Raw genomic sequence first — 25,985 nt, forward strand, 5'->3', positions numbered from 1 at the left:
GCGACCAAACCAAATTTGTTAAAACTTAATCGACAGCATAGACGGACCCATCAACCCCATAAACACATGGGTATTGCCACTAATTTTAACCTTCTATGTTGCTTACTGGCCAAGTTATATGGTAAAATAAATGTTGAAAATGGCGGCCATTTTGTTTTTTGGATTTTGAAGGTTAAGACCCAAAAATTATTATAAACTGCGAACCCTCAAATTATATAGGAGGAAAATGAAGGTGTTATTAAGTGAGATGCATTTTTCATGACAAGTACATTATGACTCGGGTACAAAAAAGCGCAAGCCAAAATGATGTTGTAACTCCGAACAGAGAGACGGAGAAGGAATTATGGGACTCCCTGTATTTTTTCGTCTTTATTGAAAAAATCATAATGTTATCAATGAATGCAGCTTTTCTATTGGTCACTACATGGTGGTCTAAAAAGAACTTTACCCAATTTGAAAAGTTAATTTCTCGGAGTTTAGAGCAACTTTTCTCAAAAATGTTACATATTCTTAATATATATCTTTCTAAGAATATGTGGTGAAAAATTTAGAGAAAAAGAAGCTAAGATAACAAAACTTTGTAAACACGTAATTCAATGGGATATGTATCCGATTACCAACAGTATTGCATTAGGCATGCATATTGGTAAACACCCTCGGCTTGTCATCATTCAAAACATTTACATGCATGAATGAATTACAATCTAAGATCTTAATCCCCACTAGTCATTCTAGATGAAACAATGTACTCGAAATTAACATAAACATTATGAAATGAATATAATAGTTCCACCTGGTGCCAATTTTTGAATTTGAAATTTTTGCATTTTGTGACTTCGTGAATTTCTAGATATGGTTTTCTTTCATTTTGTCACATATTCTTAAAAGTTTCATATTAGAATATGTAACTATATTGGGAATAGCTGCTCTAAAATCCGAGAAATTAAGCTTTCAGATTGGGTAAAGTTGTTTTTGGACCACCCTGGAACAACATTAGGCAGCACCACACCTTGCAAAAAACTCCATGTATGCGTTGAGGATAAGTCCGGGGATAAGTGTAGAGCTGGCATCCTGTGCTGTACAATTCAGAATTATGGAAACTGTTTGGAAATTAGTCGTTCTGTTATGTTACTGTTTTAGTATCAACTTTAATATTCCAGTTGCGGCTCAGAGTGAGAGTCAGACTGCGAGTGGTAAGTAGGCTATGCAATTAATACGGGAGAGTAGGGTAAGTTATACCACTGTTAACATTTTTCATGATTTACATTGGACATACGAGTGTGCACAGAGAAATGATTTAGATTGATGTTCTAAAACGCGCATATTGGCATATTTTGGCACCTTTGTTAGTGTCATAGATGTGTTAACATACCCTGAGAGTGGTTAAACCTGTGTATTTAAGACAAAATAAGACATTTTACATGAATCTTTAATTTCTCTACATAAGTAAATAGCTACATGAATATTTGAATGGGGCTTCAACGTTTTCTTTACTGCAGTTTTCCTTGTTTTTTGCCAAATTTTTCATTTCAAACCTAATGACAAATTTGATGAGTTATCCTTCATTTTTACGCAATTTTTTTTAAAAACTTTCGCTGAGCTCACTGAATGGGCCTTTAACTTAGCTTATCGTAGATCTGTCCGTTGCACTCAGAAAACAACCGGGCGAGGGGGAAGGCCCCAGGTAAGACCGACCATCACAAATGATGAATAATGGAAGGGTTTTTGAAAGGGGGCCCATTCATGAATAATTATTCCGGTCTATTGGCCATTCTGGGGAGGGGTAGACCGAGGGAGTACTACTCCTGGTTAAAGTGCTGGGATAACCATTTTATCACTAAAATGAACGCAAAATAGTTTTGGCGTACACACACGCGTGTTTTTTTTACGCCGGATGAAAAACATTTATGGGTGTTACAACTTAAATTTCCAAATCGATGAAAACTACATATTTATATTATGAAGACATACAAATAGTAACTGTTTTGCAGTTTTTTAGTGAAATGTCTTCTACTCGAATACTTACATATGTTGCTAGTCGTTGCACTTTATGAATAGGCCTACATGCCGCAGAGCATTTTACCAATGTTAGCTTTAATTTCATTATACGTGGTAGGTTATAGGTCGCGCTACATTGTATGGTTAAAAATACATGGTAAAAGCAAATATTCAAAGAAGAATCTGAGGCTAGGAGTGATCCATCGAAAGTTTTAATTTCGTACTCAATTGTCGACAGATGCGCATGCCAAGTACGTATACAGAAAAGAACTGGCGTAGCCAGGAGGGGGGGTCCGAAAATCTGTCTGCACCACTGCAGAAAACAGGAAAAAGACCCGTGGCTCACCCAAAGTTAGTTTGTTATAGGTTTCTCGGGATGAGCGGTCACTGGACTTTTCAGTTCTCGGGGTATAGCGTATCTCGAAGCATAACGTGTTTGACTCTACTTAAAAATGTTAACAGTCAATAACGTTGCCAACTTCTTTCAAATTTCATTATACGTGTAGGTTGTACAGTGGACTTCGGTTGTATATATAAATGCGCATATATAAATGCGCACGTGACATCTACAAGTCGCCATACCGTATTAAACGATATAAGGTACCCGGATGTACATAAACTCCCCGTGCAAAAGTATAGGGGAAAATGACAGGTCGCAAGGACAATTGCTTTTGCAAAATAGTGGCATTGATTGCAAAGGGTAAAATAACTTGACCCGAAAGATAAACTCTTTATTAACGTTTTCCATCACGGGAAAAAATTGATTTACAAACTTATATTTCATAATTTCCGTGCTAAATGGGCGTGCCAATTGGCCATATCTATGACGTAGTGCTGGTTTCATACTATCATGCTGCTTGCCGCCGACCGGCGTGACACACGCGCATTGTAGACAAACAGACACAATCAAGACTTGTGAATGGCTGATAAGTCATGCCTCTTGTCGCAACGGCATGAAAGTATGAAAGGGGACAAGGTCAGAACTGTGCAGGCGGCGGATGACATGATCGAGCCGGCAACTTGTGAAACCGCCCGGCCGTATGGCATTTTCCAATATAGAGGGTATCATTACTACGTCATTGGTGTGATTGCTCATGCATACAATTCCTCCACATAGGCTGTTTAGCTTATTCATGAAAGTGGCCTCTTGACATGATATAACAGTAACCTTTATGTCATTAGTGAGGCCCACTAATGTTCAACACAAAGTGAACAATGCTATAACTTGGAGGACAAACAAACGAACACCGCCAAATTCGACTGACGTGTGTACAACGTGGGAAGCTATGGGGAAATTGAAGACTCGCTCTCTGATCATGCATGTGTTTATGGTTCGGTTAGCGGTTACTTAGCAACTCTCGTTCCGCTTGGGTTTATTGCATACACTCTATAGTCGGTTAATTTTGTGGGGTTCATTATCGAACCCCAACGGTTTTAGCTTGTATTTATATTATTTATCAACATAGGCCTATTTGTTTGTGATATTTCAAGCGTTTTAAAATTTCAAAATAATCCCATTCAATTACACGGTTGACGATGAAAATTTACTGAATTTAGAGAATGCAATGCGGCCACCACCTGGAACTGTGGTCGCAATTTCAGTGATTGACAGTGAGGTAACACGAACATGGCACTGGCCATCTGGTCACGTGCGCATTTATATATGCGCATTTATATATACAACCGAAGTCCACTGTTGTAGGTCGCGCTAAATAGCAATGCATAAAATAGCATTTTATGGCAAATCGCTTATTGTACAAAAAACCTGGGAGTGTACTTAACCATTGTAATAAGAGTTGAACTGATGGGAGTCTGCAAAAATTGTGTGATCACAAATATATGGTAAAAGCAAATATTCAAAGAGAAATCTGTAGCCAGGGGGTCATCCATCGAAAGTTTTAATTTCGTACTCAATTGCCGACAGATCAACATGCCAAGTACGTATATACAGAAAACAGTAAATGCTTGCAAAGACCCATGGCTCCCCAAAGTTAGTTTGTTAGGTTTCTCGGGATGAGCAGTTATTGGTCTTTTCAGTTCTCGTGGTAAAGTGTGTCTCGGAGCATATCGTGTTTAACGAAAAAAAGGCATGTGGTAGGGCTAATTGCCCAATGGTGACACTTTTACGCCCCCTTGGAATCTTATTTTGTGCCACACATAAATCAATAATCAACAAACATTACGTTTGGGTTTTGGAAAGAACCTTCCTATTAAATCATGCATGACTCAATTACAAATCTCTACATCCCTTTCTTCTTGTCTATTGATATTTTGAATAGTGTTTATCTTTCCCTAATAGATAGCGCCCTGATCGATTCTTCCTGCATATCAATATGCTTCATTTACATTACATTACAGAGATCGGACACTAATCCCTACCATAACAAACCATGTATAGACTCTACATGCAAATACAGGTGATATAACAGGTCTATATTACAGGATTAGATTAGTAAACTATGATCTATTTGCAAGTATTATATTGATTGAGCAGGAAAGATTTGATACTATTTTTTTGTATAGTAGTCTAGTTGCCGGCGTGCGTTATTTCTTTCTGCAACCATAATGGGCCGCAATGCGATAACACATAGTACATACATGTAATTAATAGGCCTATGAGGCTAGATATAACACGAGTTTATTACCATTATTATTTCCTCTTACTTAATAAAATAAAAAGAAATCGATAGAATTAAAATTCTATAACGGTTTACCTAGGGTTCGAACCCACAACCTTTGTATCCATAGTCTAATGCCTACACGACTGTGCTATGATTCGTTGTGCCAGAAAGGTGTTTGTTTATGATACTTATTGATTACGGAATAAACTGCATACACACAATATACTATTACTAGTATAATAAATACGAATATAATCCTAACCCTAACCCTAATCCCTAACCCTAACCCTTACCCTAACCCTAACCCTAACCCTAACCCTAACCCTAAACCCTAAACCCTAACCCTAACCCTAACCCTAACCCCTAACCATAAGACCCTAACCCTAACCCTAACCATAAGACCCTAACCCTAAGACCCTAACCCTGACAATAATGAACCTTGCCTCGGACTATGCGGTTAGGGATATTTTGCGGCCCATTATGGTTGCAGAAAGAAATTACGCTGCCGGCGGCGTCAGGTATAGATTACCCCATAGATTATAAGATGGATTATAAAATTGCTCAAATACCTCTTTCAAATATATCAAATTATTTACATAAATAAACAAAAACAAATAAATAAATAAATAAATAAATAAATAAATAAATAAATAAATAAATAAACGAAAAAATAGAACAAATTGCAGCGTAACATTAAAATCATAAATATCACCATTGCTGGCAGGAGGACTCGAACCAACGATATTGACATTAGCAGTCTGATGCTCTACCATTGAGCCATGACAGCATCTAGTGATGAGGGTCGAGTTTTTAGCTTATACAGTGTTTGTCTGTGATAATACCGCCTCGTGAAAGAAATAAATATAAAATCTCAATTTTTAATTTAAATTTATTTGATAATTTTCTAACCTATATTTTCTTTAGAGCAGGGACAAATATTTCCCCTTTTATCCAATTTGACCGCTAAATAAGAATCTATATACTTCTTTTATTACTAATTTAATTCCGCGATTAAGCAATATCAAAGATTAATGTCAAGCATCGCACAACAGATATTTAGTTAGCTTAGTAGTCTTGCACAGTGCTTTTTACCCGCGAGGTACCGAGATCGATTCCACCGCTGCCTGCAATTTTTTTTAAAGACTGGGAAATAATAACTTGACATTCGCCGCTGACATTCGTACTGCAGAAGCGGAGTTATAACTTGTTAAACTTTGCTCCTTCCGTAAAAGGGTACATTATTTTGGCACTACATTATTTCTTTTTTTACACATTACTGGTATTAAATATCAAATGGTCATAATTGGCGGTCACTTCAAATCATCCCCAACTGAACGAGGTTCAGGAATTGAACAGGATTTAGCCAAAGCAAACAAAGACTTATACATGCATAAGTATAAGCTTATTATCCTCTTCAATAATAGGATTAAAGATTGGTGCTTGACTGGAATTACGTGCTAGTGTCATTGGTTATTGTTAAAAGGTAATAAGGTGTGTAATTGCAATATCTCCTCTGAATAGGAAAGACTCTCTACATCGAACCATGGACGCTGATGGTTCGCAATACTGTTATTAGCTGTTATTTAGGGGAAGGTATCTTCCAACCCCAAATTCAAATGAAGAAAAAGATAACTAGCAAAACTTACCTTGCTCTGCCACCGGACTCTATTAGGAAAACCATTAATCCAAACATGTGTGGCAACAGCATCCAGATCTGGCGAAGTGACGTAATAAATCGAATTAACGCATAGCAATAGGTGAATACAATTTTGAATATATCGCGCTGCACTACAAGCAGGTCTTTTTACAGAAACTTCCATGATTTCACTGATTTTAGCTCATTAACTATATTGATTACTGATAAAAACAATAGGATACAAAGAAAACATTAATTAATGTATTATGGCATTTATTGTTAACTACATGTATGCACACAACACAGGGGCACTCACAATAGGCAATTGAACCCTACTGATAGTGCTGTGTTGTAGATATAGGAGATCAACTAGTTAGCGTCATATATCAAAAAGTATAAAAGCTATGATTTTAGTACTTGCTCTATGTTTCAATTACTTATTCTTTTCAGAATATCTGAATTTTCAACCCGGTACAAGCTTTAATAACGGGGGACCATACATTTTTATGAGAAAGAAATCTTACCATCTATCTAAACTCCCGTGTTGTTCCAATGCCCATTTTGCTTCGTCGGGCAGCCCTGACTTGGTCGTATTTGGAAGATTGGTGTCACGAAACCGTAATAGGTACAAAGTTAGTACTTTCTGTCAATCAAGTATTTTATAGTTTATTTTCTACATGTCAATCTTTAAATAACTAGCATAGTCCTTATAATAACGGGGGACCGCCTTGATGAGTAAATGACAGCAAACCAGTGAAAAATACCCCAAAACTCGGTCAGTGGAGCTCCGCTCCTACATGTCAATAGCGTCATTATCGATTGGATTAGTCGACCGTAGCGGACAATTCGATCGCTCATTGGATTAATATTATCACGTGGTAATAAATTTGCATTGGACAATAGATTACTATAATGGTTTAGTACTGCATATATCGGTTTAATCTTCACTAAGCGGGTTTATGGCTGGAAAGGTCACGGTGAATTTGCCGAGGACATAACTGCACTATGGAAATCGTATGCCCGATTTGTTCCAAACAAAAGGCATATTGATCAGTGTACTTTACCCTACGCAATCAAATATGCTAAGATCATTGACTAATTTCTAGAATACACCTCACACAGTGTCATCGCCCCGATATCTTCATGGCAGAAATCGCCATGGTAGGTTGAATCCACCGCCACGCATGGCCATTTTGTTCCGACCTGTTTAATAGTTTTGAGACGCATAATGGGCCGAAGGACATCTGACTAAGGCTACTGACAATAGCCCGGTGACTGACCTCGCTGTGTGTGAGTGAGCATGGTATGCCATAGGTCATCTGCTTTTAGACTACCTCCACGATTGGCCTATACACTGAGCTATATAGTTCGACACATATAAAATCAGAATTACTGTCAGTTTTTGAGTTCAAGACGCAAGCTTCTTTCTCAAGACGCAAGCTAACGACTATCATATCTGTTCAACACATATATTCAAGTGCAAGGAACCACACCTGGTTTCTTTAGATGAAATCAATTACGGGAGATATTCATCATTTTCTATCCCGGTATCCAAAGATTTTCGTCTGAATATCAAAATCGTGCATAGCACATTCACGTGTATCGATCCCGGGTATTGATTTTAGTATCTCTGCTGTACCAAATAATTATTAGCCAGGCGATGTCGGTGTGCCTCAAATACCTCCTTGACCATGTTCACCTGATTGTGAAGGAAAAACCTTGTAGATGCTTTGCTTTTTGTATTGCTGCTGCTATAGTAGGTGGGTCTAGCTTACGGGTAAATCGTGATTTCGATGCTGCTGTTGCCACACACTTTTGGATTATAATCATGATAAATGATAATGGTTATCCTGATATTCGCTGTCGTAGTGCACGTTAGTAACCATTGGTTACTGCTCCAAGCCTGGGCTCATACACCTGTTCCGAATTTTGATGTGCCATAGTAGTACGACAGCAACTTCGTGACCTCTTTTGTTCGACAGAAAATTTATACGGGTTGGTGAACACGGGTTACGTAACACAATGTTGAAATTTTAGCCGGCAAACGCTTTTTATCAAAATAGCTCCAGAAATGGAAGACACGGGTCGTATATTGCATCATTCATGTACCCTGACCACAGATAAGACATCAAACATTTGTGTAAAGCAACAAATAACGTGTAAAAGTTGAATTAAATGGAAAAAAGAAGCTTGAACATGTCCAAAGTAGCTCGTAAAATGAGAAAAATTGCATGTCACGAACACAAAAATGTTCATATCATCAAGCAAGAAAAAGCGCCGGAATCAAAAATGGGTGTCATGTTATAGAATAACTTAAGTTAGCTTGCCTGAAAATTTCGTGAATTTTGGTTGGGGTATATTTGTAGTCGTATATTGAACATGTTGAAATGTTTATCTTTGTGCGTGACTACTGTCACGCCATATATTGTACGGCCGATGTTTTTCCTGCAAAGAAACTTTCATTGTCAATTGTCCATTGTTGGTTATTTAACTTGAAAATAATACTCCCAACGTTCAAACAATTTTAAAAGTCAGCATAAAGGTTTGTGTTACATTATTTGGACGGTGTTAATTCATTCCAGAAATAGAATGTACGAGTGAGGCACTGAGTGGGAATAACATTGCTATTATTGTCACCGAATTAATCATATCTCTGGTATGGCTAGAATACTTTGCTTAGTGGTAAATACATGTATTTGGAATTTCGATCTTGGTTCGAACCCCGCAAGTACCTCTCTCTGATTTTTGATTTGATTTTAACTCATATTTTTAAATCCTAGTTTTCATATTTTTATTAAAGCCATAATATACGATTTCGGGCAAATTTGAAGTTTTGTTATTCCAAAAATTATAACAATATTTATAATATTAGTAAATAACTGTCAGGAAGGTTTTCACGTTACATTTGAAGCAGAAGTAGCGAGATAAAATGAAAGAAAACACTTAATATCTTGACCGCTTAACTGTGGTGTTCTATGGGGGATTTGTCTAGACGACGAACTTGGCTGATTCCAATTATATTAGGTGTAATCCGAGGTGTAAGTTGAACATTGTGTAAAAATTACAAATATGCCAAAATATTAGGTTTGAAATTCGTGCATCTCATGATTTGATATATGCATAAAAGCTCATAAAATATGTTGCCGATATATATGTGAGGGGTCTAGTCCAATTAAAAAATCGTGAAAATCTGTGTTGACGTTCCTTTATTTGATAGGCCTAGGCCTATATATATTCTTGAACTTTTAAAAATTACTTAAGTTTGACATGCTTTATTTGATTATATCATATTGAAAGCTACTGAACTTAAATGCATTTTTTTTAAAGATATGAACTCGAATGTAGGATTAGGCTTAAACATGAACAAGAAATAAATCATGAAAAAAGTGGGCCTTCAAGCCGACATCCATTAGGCCTATATTATTAAAGACAAAAGGGAGAGGAAAAAAGAAAAGAAAAACGAACTGAAAAATTCCACATCATCGATAAGATAACATGGGAATCGAACTCTCAACCTTCGGCACTGCACACCTTCGCTCTGTCCACTAAGCCATCGCAACTTGTTCGGGCAAAGGGTATTCTTTTGCTATCTTATTTCTCGTTCAACGTGTTCAAGGTCTCACTCAACAACAATCTTTTCAAAACTGCTTGTACTTCAGTTAAATGAGATGATACTACCTTCTTTGACGACTACAATATTTTGTTACACAATAGAGTATTTTGCATTTATAAAATATATAACAATAGACGTTTTTAATTGCTATATTAATCAATATAACATGTATAATAGACAGCGCCGGCTGGGATCCATTTCGTGAAGCATCGTGACACTTGCAACGTGCGCTTCCGGCACGAGGACTCAAAGAACTTTTCAACCTACGACTAGGTTGTTCCACCGCTCATTTTCGCTGAAATTTTAATACAAGCTGTGGTTAATTATTGTTTATCACAACAGAAAAGCATTAGACCGGCGTTTCCTCAAAGCTGCAGATATAACCATTTTAGTGATTGTGACATGCATTTTCTCTCATTTTTTAGGCTACTTCGCGCACCAAAAGCATTCATTTTTTCCACATAATTCAACTTTTACACGTTATTCTTTGCCTTATACTCATGTTTCATATCTTATCTATGGGCTCAATATGGAAATGAAGGAGAAACGACTCGTGTGTTCCATTTTTTGATGTTTTCTAAAAACCGTATTTGCCACCTGATTTTCAACATTGCGTTACGTAACAGCAGAGGTCACGCCGGTAAAAATTACCGGAAGTGAGCTAAGTTGCTGTCGTACTGATAGGTTTTGTGTTGTGATCATTTCGATCAGTGGTTCGTAACAAAGAAAGCGTGCTCCAGTTGACCTGGCAACGGCCATATTGTAACGTGCACTACGACAGCGAATAGTCCGGTGGCAGAGTCGGGGCAAGGATCATTTAAATCAGGATGTGACACTTAGTAATTTGCATGTATCCAATTCATATGTTAAAAGCATATTGTTATTAAAATGATGGTCTGACCTGGCTAGAGGGCGCTCATAATATCCACAGACAGAGCTTGACTCGAATTCTATATTGGGTTAAATGCGCGATTAAATAGCTGTCAGATGATCGGCTTTCCATAGTATACCATTTTTGTAATAAAATAAATATTTATTTTGTGTAAACAGTAAGTTTGTATGTGAATTTTTAGCATCTAAAGTGCCGAGCTCGGGTGAAATCTAGCTAAATCTAGTAATGTCAAATTCCGCCGCCCAGTCAGGATGATAGAATTCTATTTAAAAATATTGAATTCTAACAGATAAAGTCCAGTAAACCACGATTTATCAGCAGTTTAAAGAGATGTAAACTGAACAAGATAAACAATCGACAGTGCCGCTGACAAGGGAGGGTAACCGGGTGCGTTACCCCGGGGCCCCGTAAAAAGTGAAGAAAACATACTTTACTATAAAGCAAAGAAAAGGGACCTCGGGGGCCCGTAAAAGGTAAGGAAAAGATACCTGGTAATTTATGCATATTTTCTTTGCTTTACTATAGGGGCCAACAGAGGTCTCTTTTCTTGTCCATTATAGGTCTAAAGGTATCTCTTCTGCTTTTTACGGGCCCTCGGAGGTCTCTTTTTTCTTCTTTTTATATGTCCATTAAGGTATATTTTCTTTGCTTATTAAGCTTTTTTTACATACACACTAAGGTCTCGTTTCTTTCCTTTACTGGCCTATGTATCTACATATCTTTTGTTTGCTTTTTACGGGCCCGGCCCACTACCACTACGGTCTCTTTTTTGCCTTTACGGGTCCATTATAAAGTCTGTTTTCTTTGCTCTTTTATACGGCCCATAAAAAGCAAACAAAAGTAGCGGGCCCATATTAAAAAAACAACGAAAAGAGACGTGCATTTTTCTTAAATACAAGATAGCCTTTAAAGCACACGCTCTAATAAATATTTCACTTGAATTTACTGTTTGCTTTTGCCAAAATGATCATCCTCGATATTATGAAATCTTCGAGAAATCGGGGGAGCGCAGCTCAATCGTGGGAACACAAAATGCCCTTCAGTTTATTATTTGATAATTTACTTCAAAATTGAAAATTTTTCCGCGCTTCGCACGGAATTTGTTTCAATAAGTTCAATATGGGAGCAAAAGTCGCTAATTCGAATTGCAAATTTTTGCGCGCTTCGCGCGCATTTTTCCAATTCAAAACTTCGCGTGGAATTTATTAAGAGGAACTTAATCTGAGAACAAAATGCCACTTTCATATTGCAAATTTGTACGCGCGCATTTGTCTACTTTAATGTTCATATTTGATTATTGGCAGCTAAACATGCTACTTTCGCTACATGCTAATTTTACACTAACCTCCCTCCCCATGTCACAAAGAAATTTACGCCACTACTACCCCCCCCCCCACACATACGCACACCCTTATGAAGTCCTGCACCGTCATCACTGATCAAAGGGGCCCGTGCGTTCACATTGCCCCCGGGGCCGTAATAGCTCTCGGCGGCACTGACAATCGAGTATACACATGAAATTTGACTTCGTGTAAACCAGTCGCCAATCTTGGCGCACGTGCATAACCAGGGAACTTTGATTATTGGCATGACGTGCTTTTCATTCCCAGACACAAAATTGTATTCTGAGCGTGACCTCGGTCAAACATTTATGGTGCATTTGTGCTTTACTCAATAACGTACTACACTATTCTGTGATATTCTTTACCTACTTATAAAATCAATAATTCATGCTGGGAGCTAAATACCATTATATCTGATTAGTGAAGATTGATTCTTTTCTCTCTTACTTCCATGAATCTTCCACAGACAAATACGGCGCCATTAATAAAAGATCATGTGAGGTTATATGTTTTGTGAATTCAAATACTCACTTGTGTTTCATATCATTATACATGTCATCCATTTCCTTCGTATTGTTGACAGCAAGTCCCAATTTCGACATTACTTTAGCAAAAAGACATTCTTTTATTAAATTAGAAGACTTTCTTGGAAAATCACTGCTACCTGATGGGATCATATTAGTTGACCCACTTCCGCCCGGTCTGACCGCGATTGAGGGCGTTTTTACTTTTTTCGACAAGTACGATACGCTAAACTTACGACAATAGAGAGCTTGCGGAATGAAGTTACTGGAACTTTCGGCAACTTCAAAAATATCGATTCGATTTCTTGCTCAACTTCACTTCAACGCGAACGTCAGATTGGTTTCTGTGCCAACAGCGTCTTGTTGTTTAAACTAGGGGAAGTGTATCAATGGGTGATCAAAAGAAGGGTATGTAAAAGCGACTGCATCAAATTTCTCCCTTTTGTTTGCTGAAGTGGTTTGTTGGTAACACTTATTACAATAGGCGCTTAGTTTGAATAAACATGGATTACTTCTCTTGGCGATGACCAATGCAATGGGAATTAGGCCTATGTTATGAGCTATACGCTAATATTATACTTCTAAATATGTTTCAATTAAATATTCTTGTGATATGCCTATATTATTGTCCCGGATTATTATAATAAAAGCTCAATTATTATTCCAGTATACGTCAGCTTTGTCAATTTTATATTTCCATCAGGACACAAGCCCATTTTATCTGTTTGCTCTCCCTAGCCCCCCCACCACCATCACCACCTCTCCATATCATCCCCTCCCTCCATCTATTCATCTATTCTCACTTTCCCACTCCCCAGTGGCGTTGCCAGGAGTTTTCTTTTAGGAGGGCAAGGACTCCTCTTTGCATTCTGATCGAATTAAATATATCTCCCCGAATGATCCTCATTTTGTTCTTTAAAAACTCCCAGAATTTTGAATTTCAACCAACATATTTCTGGATGCTCCTTTTCTGACATTCTTATTTTTGTAACAAATAGGCCTCCTCTTTTAATAATGAATAATTTGGTTGACATACAATACCCATAGGCCTATAATATGCGTATAATAGCGTGGCACATGTTAGACCAGCTTTCTGCTGAATTGGGGTACATAATGTAGGCCTAAATGAATTAAATAATAATTAAATAAAATACCTGAACAGTACAAACATATTTGGTTATATAGAGGTGTAATTATAAGACACGCAACGTTGTAAAAAAATTTCACAGTATAGCTGCAATTCGCAGAAGTTCACTACACTGCTGGGTCGCGTAAAATCAGTCCATTTTACTGGAACTTAATCCCCTTGGCGTTGAAGTCAAGCCAAACATGATGCAGTCATGTCTACAGTAGAATTCATCTCGACCTTTGCAGGACTTAACCCCATTAAAAGCTATTAAACCAAGATAACACTCATTGAAACAGCTCAACTGATTAAATCGGATCTTCTCTGGTTGTGCACAAGTGACTGTTTTCATGTGCGATATCGCAATAAAGCTGGTATTCATAGCTTCAGTTGGGTAACCGATTATAAAGGAAACGAAAGGAAACAATGTTATGTGTGGCTTTGTTCACGAAATCAGACAATGGCGTGCTTTTTGTAAACCAGCATTCTTGAAAATGAGCAACATAATGATTTTTGACTTAACACGGTTTGGAAATAATTTCTTCATATTTTTGGTGTTATCTGTCGTTTACATGTCCTTCCTAAAACACAAAAGTACGACCCTCTCCAAACACCTAAATTAGCTAAAAATTTAGGACATGTTACAAAACTATATTGTCTAGAATTTTAGAAGAGTACTTTTAATATTGGCCGGTTATTTTTCACACAGCGACGTTAACTAGGCAATGTACTATTACCTATAACATTAACCAAAACACCAAAGTACGAATATTTCCAAACATCTAAATTAGCTAAAAATTTAGGACATGTTAAAAACTATATTTTCTAGAACTTTAGAAGAGTACTTCTAATATTGGCCGGTTATTTTTCACACAGCGACGTTAACTAGTCATATCCCCATACTGTTAACGTAGGGCTATTTGTAGAGGTCACTCGTCAATGGGAAAGAGCACTGTGTATTGTGTATAGGAAAACGGACAGTAACTGCAGTATGAAACTTGGTTCCGCAAGCTGATTTGGTGTACGTCATGAGCACACACAAATGTATATATCAAGTGTGACGTTTGGAACAAAATTTATTTTGATCTAATTCAATCAGTAATTTTAGCATCATGTGGCATGTTTTTACCCAAACCAAATTAGATTTCCAATAATTGGTCTATTAACTAGACAATACATAAGTGGTAATTATGTAGTCTATGAGGAAATATGCAAACCATTGTTTTAATTATGACGTATTTTCATCATAATTTACGGCACACTATAGATTCTGGCGTTAACTTTAACTTCAAGCGGCTTTAATGGCAGAGTGGTTTTGAATATATAATCCTCTATAATCCTCTAGACGTTAAAGTTAAAGTTAAAGTAACTCCATTTCGCAAGCTCTCTATTTATGTTGTGACCTCAATCACATGGGCCGAGGAAGAGTTGATGTGAATTATTCATTACCGATCGATACCGTGCCTTACTTTGTTAAGAACAAGCCAACACAATTCGTCATAGGTTTGCGTTGATGATACAAAACCGTGAATTTAGTGTCACCCCTTGGCCGTGGGCAGAACAAGGTAGGTTTGCCAGTTTTGTTTGATTATTGTTCTATGGTGGCACAAAATGAACCAGTTGCCAATTGCGAGGCATGACATGATGCAGTCATGTCTACAATAGAATTCACCACGACCTTTGCAGGACTTAAACCCCATTAAAAGCTATTAACCAAGATAACACTCATTGAGAAACAGCTCAACTGATTAAATCAGATCTTCTCTGGTTGTACACATGTTTCTGTTTTACCTGTGCGGTATCGCAATGAGCTGGTATTATAGTTTCAGTTGGGTAACCGATTATAAAAGCTTATAGAGGAAACGCAAGGTAACAATGGTATTTGGGCCTTTGTTCACGAAATGAGACAATAGTCTGCTTATTGTTAACCAGCATTCTTGAAAATGAGCAACATAATGATTGTTGACTTAACACGGTTTGGAAATAATTTCTTCATATTTGTTGGTGTTATCTGTCGTTTACATATCCTTCCTAAAACACAAAAGTGCGAATACTTCCAAACACCTAAATTAGCTAAAAATTTAGGACATGTTACAAAAATATATATTTTCTAGAATTTCAGAGAATACTTTAAATGTAGCTTGTGCCGTTTTTTTGTGGCATCCTTCAGAAGTGAGCGGTCCGTTACCAATATTTTCGGTCAAATCTCCATTCAATTAACACGGGGAGTTGGCTAGCTATGCCTTGCCCTCACTCATATTTTACCAAAGTGCGAATGTTTCTGAACATGTAACCTAGGTGTACTTTGAGGTCATGTTAGAGAAATATATTTGCTAGAAGTTTGGAGAATACTTTAAATATTGGCCGGTTATTTTTCACACAGTGATGTTAACTAGGCAAATGCCTATACTTCTAACATACACTATTTGTAAAGGTCGCGCGTCAATGGTGAGAGCACTGTGAATTGTGTATAGGAAAACGGACAGCCCGGACGGACAGTAACTGCAGTATGAGAGTAGCGATCGATGCATTCTGGGTGCTATGGAACGGCTAGAAAACCAAATGGGATTTGTCTCAGTTTGTTTACATTCCTTGTGCACTTTCCTGGGGCATACGATCAGCCGTGAACAAATTTTTCGGAGATGCTGAAATCTAACACAAAAATGTTCTTACAACGTTTATTCGAAAATTAATAACACTGAATTTATTATATAAAGCATGAATATATTTTTAAAACGTTATTGTAAAATATTTTGGACAAACATTTTTGCAAAATATTTGTCAATAGTTTAGTTAAATAAAATTTGATGAATATTATCAAAACATTTTTATACCCTTTATATAACCCGGTATTTAAACATTTTCTGTAAAACGTTATCTTCAATATGAAAGGTCAAAATTTTCAATTGATCGTCGGCTTTGCATCTCAGCTACATACACTTAAAATACATATCATAAGATTTATACAATTTACTTCGAAGGCTGTAAAATTTCAAAAATATCAATTTTTAATCATTTGCCATAAAATGTGTATTATCTATATCGCGAATTTCAAAAATCTCAAAATTATTTGATATCAGAAGGACATTCCTCGCATTCAAAATGCAATTCGATAATCTGATGTGCTCTCAGGTCCCATAAAAATACGTGAAAACGTATTTAAAGGAGGGTAATGTTTAGTTAGCATACACGATGGGCAGGCACGGAGAAGTCTGAGAAGTAGGGCCTATCGGTACAAACAAAATGGAAAAGGGGGTCATTGGGTATAATGTAGTGAAAAAAGGGGCCATTCGGAATAAAATGTCAAAAAATGGGTCATCGGACAGAAAAGTTTGCATAAAAATAGAACAAAATTCTATTTCTTGTCCCAATTTATCCCATATTTACAATACAAATTTGCTGAAATAACAGAATTTCAAAGTTTCTGCATTATTTTGTGGCATTTGATAATACAATTTAAGAAAAAAGGGGTCATTGGGTAGCCGGATCTAAAACAAAAGTGGGTCATCGGGTATGACTTCAAAAAAATGCTAGTCATCGGGTATATTCGACTGAAAAAAAAGGGGGGGGGGGCTATTGACAGGCACATACCGTCACTCCAAAAGTTGAGTGCCCCCCGGGACTAACCTGTGTTTTACCGACGGTCCATGATTTCTAAGGGGTGAGGTATTGTACTTTCTTACTCATCTGCTTATGTACACAGTTCCTTACTTACTTGCGTTTTTGCTTACTTACTTACTTACTTACCTACTTACTTTACTTACTTACTTACTTACTTACTTACTTACTTACTTACTTACTTACTTGCTTACTTACTTACTTACTTACTTACTTACTTACTTACTTACTTACTTACTTACTTACTTACTTACTTACTTACAATTTATATTAAAGGGATATCGTGATCCATGGCCTCATCCCCAACTTTATTGAGATTGTTATACCATCGGAAACCTCTGGCCGATCATCATCTTCCGCTTAGTCAAAAATACATTATTCTATCCAGACTGATTCTTTCAGTTCAATTGAACTCTCTCCCTGTGACCAGTTTAACTCGAGAAAACAGGGCATGTGGTTCTCGAATTTCTCGGGAAGTAATACATTTTTTTATAACGGTATATGACGTTTATAATTGAAAATTGGGGGTGGTGGTGCAACGACAAGCCCCACTCGTAGTCCGTTTTACAAAATATGGCTCAGTAGTTCTTATAATTATTATACCGTTTTTCTTTACAGACTCTTACGATTATACACATCAATGGTATGCCAAACTTTTTTTGGACCTTTATTATAATACCGACTTCAACAAAGCCGTACCGCCTCTTCAAAATGGACCAGTCAATGTACAGCTCGGATTCTCATTGAAGGATATTTATTTCTTTGTACGTTTTTGCCTTAAATTTCTTATGCACCAGTGACCAGTGTGGTTGTAAAATGTAGTGTGACGTGAACCGACGGTGATCATAGTGTGGTGTTGGTTGGGGTGACGGGGTGGATGTGTATATATGTATGCAGGGTTAGGGGCGCGTTGGTATTTGCTTGCAAAGTTAAGGACATTAAATGTACAGTAATTTAAAGATCATGAATACGTTTTCAAAACTAATTGTAAAATATCTTGGGCAAACATTTTTGCAAAATATTTTGTCAATCAACCGTTATATAACAATATGTGTTAGAATATTATACGAAGGTGTGATGTAATATATGGGGTTGGTGTGGATATATGAGTGTGTGTCGGGCCCGGGTGTCGGGCGGGGGTGGGTTGGTCAGTGTGTGCGGTGCGTGGGAGCATTGTCTGTGAATGTTGGTAAGTGTCTGAAGACTGAAAAGAATCGTTATAAATTCATTAAAACATGGCCTTTTTTATTATTTGTTATCAGGATGAAAGAAATAAGATCGCCACCATATACGGTTGGTTTGAGCAGGTAAGTTATTTTGACATCTATACCACACATCTATACCTCACCCATATCCTCCACCTATATATGTCTACAAAATACCTCTACAGACGTTTCAACCGTGTTGATACCCAACCACATAACACCAAGGGCCACGCGGACCATGTATAGGGTGTCAATGCCAGGTTCATTGTCTACATACGGATATAGGCTGACGCCACAATTTACCTGCAGATCAGGGGTTGTGCAATAAATATCTGCCCCTAAGCAGGTGGGGGGAGAGAAAATTGTGGCAGATAAAAAGGGATAAAAGAGATGTTTGGTAAGTCAAAATGGGGTAGGTCAAAATGATATGTTTGAGTAGATATCCATATCCACGAAAATTTAAGTTGATTTCGATTTTATGTTTGCGAGTTATGATCATGATGATAGTCTATTCGTATACCCCCCCCCCATTTTTTTACTTTCTTTCAAAAACCATGACCAAATAAAAGTATTACTTCCCGAGAAATTCTAGAACCACATACCCTTTTTCTCGGGTTGAACTGGTCACAGGGAGAGAGTTCAATTGAACTGACAGAATTGAACTAGCCAGAGGTTTCCGATGGTATAAAAATCTCCATAAAGTTGGGGATGGGGCCATGGATCATGATATCCCTTTAATATAAATTGCACCCAGCTTGGGGTCAAAAGTCATCCACAGGTCATCTGGGGTAATTGATTGCCTAAGACCTTCAATGACTATAAAAATTGCTTCGAAGAGCTAGTGCCATATTGTTGGCAGTGGATGAGGTCAAAGGTCATCCGTCAAGATATCCTCTTTGGTTATAATTGAAAACCAAATAGGGGGCTGTGCAATAATGATCTGTCCCTGGATATCCAAACCGACGAGGAGGGCAAGCAATATTTGGCAAGTCAAAAGGGGAATAAGGTTTTGTCAAGCATTTATGGGGCGTAGAGAAATAATGAATGTTTTTTTTCAAATTTCAAATATTCAAACCAAACTTAGGAATTACTGTACATTTAAAACTCAGTTCAATCAGGAGAACTATGTTCATATGTTAAATCGTAATCTTAGAGCACCATTGTGTAAACATCGTGTTAGTGCTCACCTACTTATGATTGAGAAACAACGGTATGTTACTCCTAGGATACCACCTGAAAATCGTATTTGTCAAATTTGTGATCTGAACGCTGTTGAGGATGACTTTCATTTTATCATGAAATGCAATGCACATTCGTTTTACTCTCGTCTCTCAAATTAATGATGCTCTTGTCACAAATGATTTCTCTGATATGGACTATTTTGTTAACATTATGTGTGCCAGTGACTTTGATATTATTAAAGTAGTTGCAGAGTACGTCAGATCAGCTTTTAATGTGAATGATTGTACTGCAAGCATTTATTTTGATATATATGCTAATTTTCTTGTTATATGACGCGATGACGTCAACCGCTCTTCCGCTCTATATGTAAATACTTAAACCCGGAAGTACTTGTTTACCTCAATAGTTTGTTAATATTTTATCTTTTGTTCATGATACATAAGTATTTTTATAACTTGTTTTATTTAAAGCAATAATGTGTGATTTGCATCAAGAATAGATTCCTATTTAAATGTTTGTTTTCACTGATCACATTATCCCCTTTTAAGGGATCTAAAATGAACGTTTATTGCGTTTCGACAGTATTTTTTGTGGGACATGAGAGCACCTCGAACCTATCGAATTGCATTCTGAATACGAAGCATGTCTTTCTGATATCAAATAATTTTAATTTATTGAAAATCACAATATAATACAAATTTTATGACAAATTATACAAATTTGATATTTTTCAAATTTTTGATATATAACAGTCCTCGAAGTAAATTATATAAATCTAATGATATATTCTTAAAGTGTATGTAGCAGGGAGGAAAAGCCGACGGTCAATTGAAAAATTTGACCTTTCATATTGAAGATATGGATTGTTTCCCCAAAAAGACCTAATTTTTTTGGTGTTTTGGGGAAAAAATCCATATCTTCAATACGAAAGGTCAAAATTTTCAATTGATCGTCGGCTTTTCATCCCACCTACATACACTTTAAGTATAAATCATCAGATATATAAAGTTTACTTCAAGTACTGTTAAATATCAAAATATCAATTTTAATGATTTGCCATAAAATGTGTATTAAATTGCGAATTTCAAAAATCAAAATTATTTGATATCAGAATGACATTCTTCGTATTCAGAATGCAATTCGATATGTCTGATGTGCTCTGATGTCCCAAAATAAATACTGTCCAAACGTTCATACCCCAGCCCTTAATTTCGAGCCAAACAAATGAGGTATAACGAAGAAAATGCGATTTCATTCCAGTGCCTACAATGCGTGTACTACGCTCGCCGATCGTATTACATGTAATACTGCACGGAGCATCGCCATCGACGTGTGTACACATAAGCTGACATCCGCGGATATGTTAACAATCACTCGATCCGTGAACTCTGAATAAAACCGGGTCTCCCCGGTTTTAATATAAAAAGTTACACATTACTGTTATAAAGCACTTCAGGCTTAGTCTTTTACGTGGTATTTTAGTACACCACTAGGCATTATGATTATGCAAAAAGTAGAAATCCGAGTAAAATTGAGGGCCTCGCTGTGAAGCAAATCACACATTATGGCTTTAAAACACTCTATGTTTCTGTATGTGTGCTTGTTGATGATAACCTGTTTGTTGGGTTTTTAAACATCAATAAATTTTACCAATAGGTCAAGCTAATGTAATGTAATGTAATCTAATGTAATCTTATCTAATCTAATTTAATTTAATCTAATCTATATAGCATCAGTAACTATAAAAAACAACTAATCTGACAAGCAATGTGAATTTAGAAGGGGGGGTAAAGTTCCCAGTTTACCAAACATTGGTTTTTATTTGCATATTTAATGACCCCGTGACACAACACGCAATTACAGACATTTTGTTAAAAACGTTTTGACAAATTGGGCATGCAATTAGTGTGTATACAAAGTTTCAGACCTGTCTCTCTCTGTCTTTATAAGGTACAGAATCCCAAAGATGAAAATTATTTAAAGGGCAGCAAATTTAGACCCCCTATTCCAACTTTAAATGGCTGCCACTGAAAATCCGTAAGAGCTGCAGACCTCAAACTTGCAGGTTTTTAACATTTCTACAGGTTCAACATATGAGTAAAATATAAAGCAAATCTGAGGGGGTTGGGTGGGAGCCTTCCTTGATATGGTATGGATTGACCCCTAAATGTTTTCCAAAATGTTATTAAAACGTTTTATAAAATTTACAAATAACCCGACATAAAGTTGCCGATGCTGTGCAACTGATTTTCTCTCGTTGATAATAAAAATGTGTTATATTGCATGTCCAGCATTGGACTGATATCCGTATACACTGGGATCCTGCAGCATACAATGGCACAGACAGGATAACAATCGACTCGGATAAAGTTTGGCTTCCCGACATTGTGCTGATGGACAGGTAGGTATATATATGTTCTTAACATTTACAAACAAATAGTTATCTGTCGGGAGCTGCAACTAGGTGAGTTAAAAAAAGGCGAGTTAAAGAAAAGCGAGTTAAAAAGGCGAGTTACCCCACAGAGATTAGGTTTTTTGTCAATTACCCCCACAAAGTAAGCTAAAGGCGAGTTACGACAACACCATCAAGTCCTGCAAGCGAGTTACGACAACACAATCAAGTAGGGCTACTGCAAATGAGTTACGACAACACCGTCAAGTCCTGCAAGCGAGTTACGACAACACCGGCAAGTCCTGTAGGCGAGTTACAGCAACACCATGAAGTCCTGTAAGCGGGTTTAAAACAGCAATGCCGTCAAGTTCCACCGGTGAGTTTCAGCAACACCATCAAGTCTTATTGGCGAGTTACATGTAGGACAACACCATCAAGTCCCAACGACGAGTTATAATGAGGCAAGTCTAATAAAGTAGCAAATCGTGAAAATGAAAAATATTGAAACGAGGGAAATAGTGGTGCCCAAAGTTTATTAAAATGGAGTCATATTTTACCAATTTTGAATTTTTTTTTACCCAAAACATAATTATGGAGACCCAGTATTTTGGCTAAGCTATGGTACTACATACCGAGCTATTGAATCAATTTGACAAATTTCTTGCAACAAGACAAATGTTCGAGACCAGTTTCATCAAAATCAGAGCAAGTTTCATTTTCGCCTAAATCGGGCCTATGACGTCACAATGTTATTATTTTGCCCATAACTCCATAACCTTCTTATTACCAGAGGATCACGATGTTGTGAGGTTTGAAAAGGTCTGAGTAATTTTAAACTTGACCCTCTGTGCAAAGTTCAATGACCCTTTTCTCCTAGAATGAGGGTACTGTTAAAATGCCTCCATAGCCTAGATTAATTAGCACTATAAGTACTATTCATCTGCCAAATATGACAACTTTAACATGATTTGCACGATTGAAGTGCATGTAAACTGAAATCTATTGCACTATCTCTTAATTCTTCATTTATCATCATCTTCAAGAATGAATTATACTCAGGAAAAGCTCTACATATCCATATAAAATATGCAACTCATGCATTATCAGAGTGGTTGCCACTAAATAATGTAGTTCAGGCATTTTTACACATGTTTGAACAAAGCTTTTCCTTTAGCTTTAGTTTAAGGCCTCTAGTATTTTAAAAATAAAAGTGCAAAAACTAAATGTAAAATGTATAAATCTCCCAGATAATTGTACAAACAGGCCTATTGAAGAAACGCACACAAGCTGTGCGTACAGTTTGGCGTATCATTTGCGTAAAATATATTTGCGCGGTTTGTCTCTACACGCACCCGAAGTTGATTTTGGGAGGAACCAAGTGGACCCGAATACCCCAAATATGAGCTCCATGGCTGACGACGCCATTTCACTTTGCAGTATATGCAGTCCTCTCTAAATCTATACAGAAAATTTCAAAGTGCAAACAGTTAAAACAAGTTAAAACTAAGTCATTTGTCTGTGAGATGTCACACTATGTTTTTTTTCTGTTCAGTAGTACAGGGTGTCCCAGAAAAAAATTACCGAGTGAATAAAATTGAACGTAAGTCGAAAAATAGACATCAGAATCAAAAAAATTTAAATGTAGCGTATAGCCTATTTTGTTGTGCATCACATACGAAAATTTTATTTGATTCGGTTGACTGGTTTTGAAGAAATGAACGATTGCATAATGCGTGCATCAATGCAGTTCATTCCAAGTTTGATCAACAGGCGCTTTTTTCATACTCGCTCACCGCTTCCTAAAGTTTGTGTATCTCATTAAATTTAGTCCACATTATCTATTAAAATCCGACGGTGTTATCTCATTCATGCTTTCACTGAAGATGAATAACAGTTTGTCCGAGAAAAGTTTGATTTCTGTAATTGGAAGCTCTCCAACTCAAATTCTTTAGGCTGTGCAAATATACTTTACAAAGAACATTTGAGCCAAGAATGACAATGTTCAAGTGCTTACAGCTTTACGTGTGATTTTTGATACCACGCAACATTAATGATAAAGTTTTAAAAGATTTAAACTTTGCAATACAATTTCTTGGAAATATTCCGAAAACATTAACGTGTGTGAGAAATTTTTAAGCCAGCTGGAATCTTTTTATATAGTATTCTTCATGCAACATTTATATCAACATTAACGAACAAAGATATTTACAAATACCGAGCATCATCTCACATGCAAGCTTTCATTTTCAATATCGTGCAGGTTTTCAAATTTGAACAAAACCTAATTAAATGTTTTGCAAGAAACAGGTTGTTATAAAGAACGAAAAGGATTTCAAATATGAAGCCCATTGACAGTTTAACCACTCGTGCACATTGTGTTGAATGATCTTTCTTCCAAACTTGGAATGAAGTGAATTGACACATGCGTTATGTAATCGCTCAGTTCTTCGCGATCAGTCAACCGATTCCAGTAAAATTGGCGTATAAGATGCAGAATAAGATGGGTTACACGCTGATGTTTAGATTTTTGGATTCTGATGTCCATTTTTCGACTTACGTCCAAATTTATTTGCCCGGTAATTTTTTCTGGGACACCCTGTATAATGGGTAAAGTTTCTTTTATTTTGCTATCAGTGGGTGTTTTTTTTTTTGTTGATGAGCATAACTGCATCATGATGAATAGCCAATACAGCACCAGGGTTAAAGCCCCTGATTATACTAACCAGTCATCTCTTCCCGCGGGCCTACACGTAGAGCAACATGACGCAGCAACTCCAAACCTAATCGGAAGATTTGATGTTCCTCCCAGAGCGGAATCAGCACCAAGTCAAGCTCCAATTAGCCGAGTTGATGTTGATAAACCACAGGAAAGGGTGGCCTTACTAACTGCAAAAAAGACAATAGGTATCGGAACATGGAATGTTCGAACTTTATATCAAGAAGGTAAGTTAGAAATCCTTTTCAGCCAAATGGAAAATTTTCGCTGGGAAATTTTGGGTATAGCAGAAAGTTACTGGACTGATTCCGGGGAATTCTCCAGCAAAGGATTCAAGATTTTATGACACAATACACCGTGCAGGAGTTGCACTTATTCTAAGTAAGACAGCACAAAATGCACTTATTGGATACAACCCAATTTCAGCTCGCCTCTTATCAGCAAGATTAAAAACCCAGAATGGAGCAATGACCATTCTGCAAGTATATGCTCCAAACGCAGCTGACTGTGAAGAAATGGTAGATGAATTCTATGATCTTCTCCAGACTACAGTTAATAGAACTCAATCATGGGAGACCTTCTTGAGCTGGTCATGTTATATGCTCTACACGACACAAACATAGGAGTAAACATTCAGGGGCAGCTTATCAATAATCTACGCTTCGCGGATGACATTGCACTTGTCATGCTTGTTGCTGGGAGTGAAAACGACCTACCAACTCTTGTTGACCTTGTGCATAAAAGCAGCACATCACTGGGACTGAAAATCAACATAGGAAAAGCTGAAGTACAGGCAATCACCAAAAAGTACACAAAGATAGATATAAAAATCAATCTAAACATGTTTTAAACAGATTAATTGAGTAGAGCAACGCACACCTATCAATATGCCTTTTGTTTGGAGCAGATCGGACATACGGTTTTCCAAATATATCAATTTATATTTTCTTTATATCTTATTGTTTTTATCAATAATCAATATAGTTAATGAGCTAAAATGACTGGAGAAGCGCATTAACATATAATTTTAACAATATTTTGCTAAAATCCATGCATAAATATTCAGGGTACTTTTATTTTGCATACTTTTGCCTTGAAACTTGGTCAAAGTGTTCCTAA

At 36.8% G+C, this 25,985-nt stretch overlaps 1 protein-coding gene across 2 annotated transcripts in view; it reads left to right on the forward strand.

Moving 5' to 3' along the window:
- Positions 1–1,007: 1,007 nt before the first annotated feature.
- The window catches only part of LOC140138033 (acetylcholine receptor subunit alpha-type unc-63-like), a 36,879-nt gene continuing 11,901 nt past the window's right edge, over positions 1,008–25,985 (forward strand). For both annotated transcript variants that reach the window (XM_072159872.1, XM_072159873.1), the window contains exons 1-4: positions 1,008–1,193; positions 17,990–18,135; positions 18,634–18,678; positions 22,050–22,159. In XM_072159872.1, the coding sequence (XP_072015973.1) occupies positions 1,025–1,193; positions 17,990–18,135; positions 18,634–18,678; positions 22,050–22,159 (470 nt within the window). In that variant the 5' untranslated portion in view covers positions 1,008–1,024. The remainder of the gene's footprint in view (positions 1,194–17,989; positions 18,136–18,633; positions 18,679–22,049; positions 22,160–25,985) is intronic.

Source organism: Amphiura filiformis, chromosome 17 (assembly GCF_039555335.1).
Source record: "Amphiura filiformis chromosome 17, Afil_fr2py, whole genome shotgun sequence".
NCBI classification, from domain to species: Eukaryota; Metazoa; Echinodermata; class Ophiuroidea; order Amphilepidida; family Amphiuridae; genus Amphiura; species Amphiura filiformis.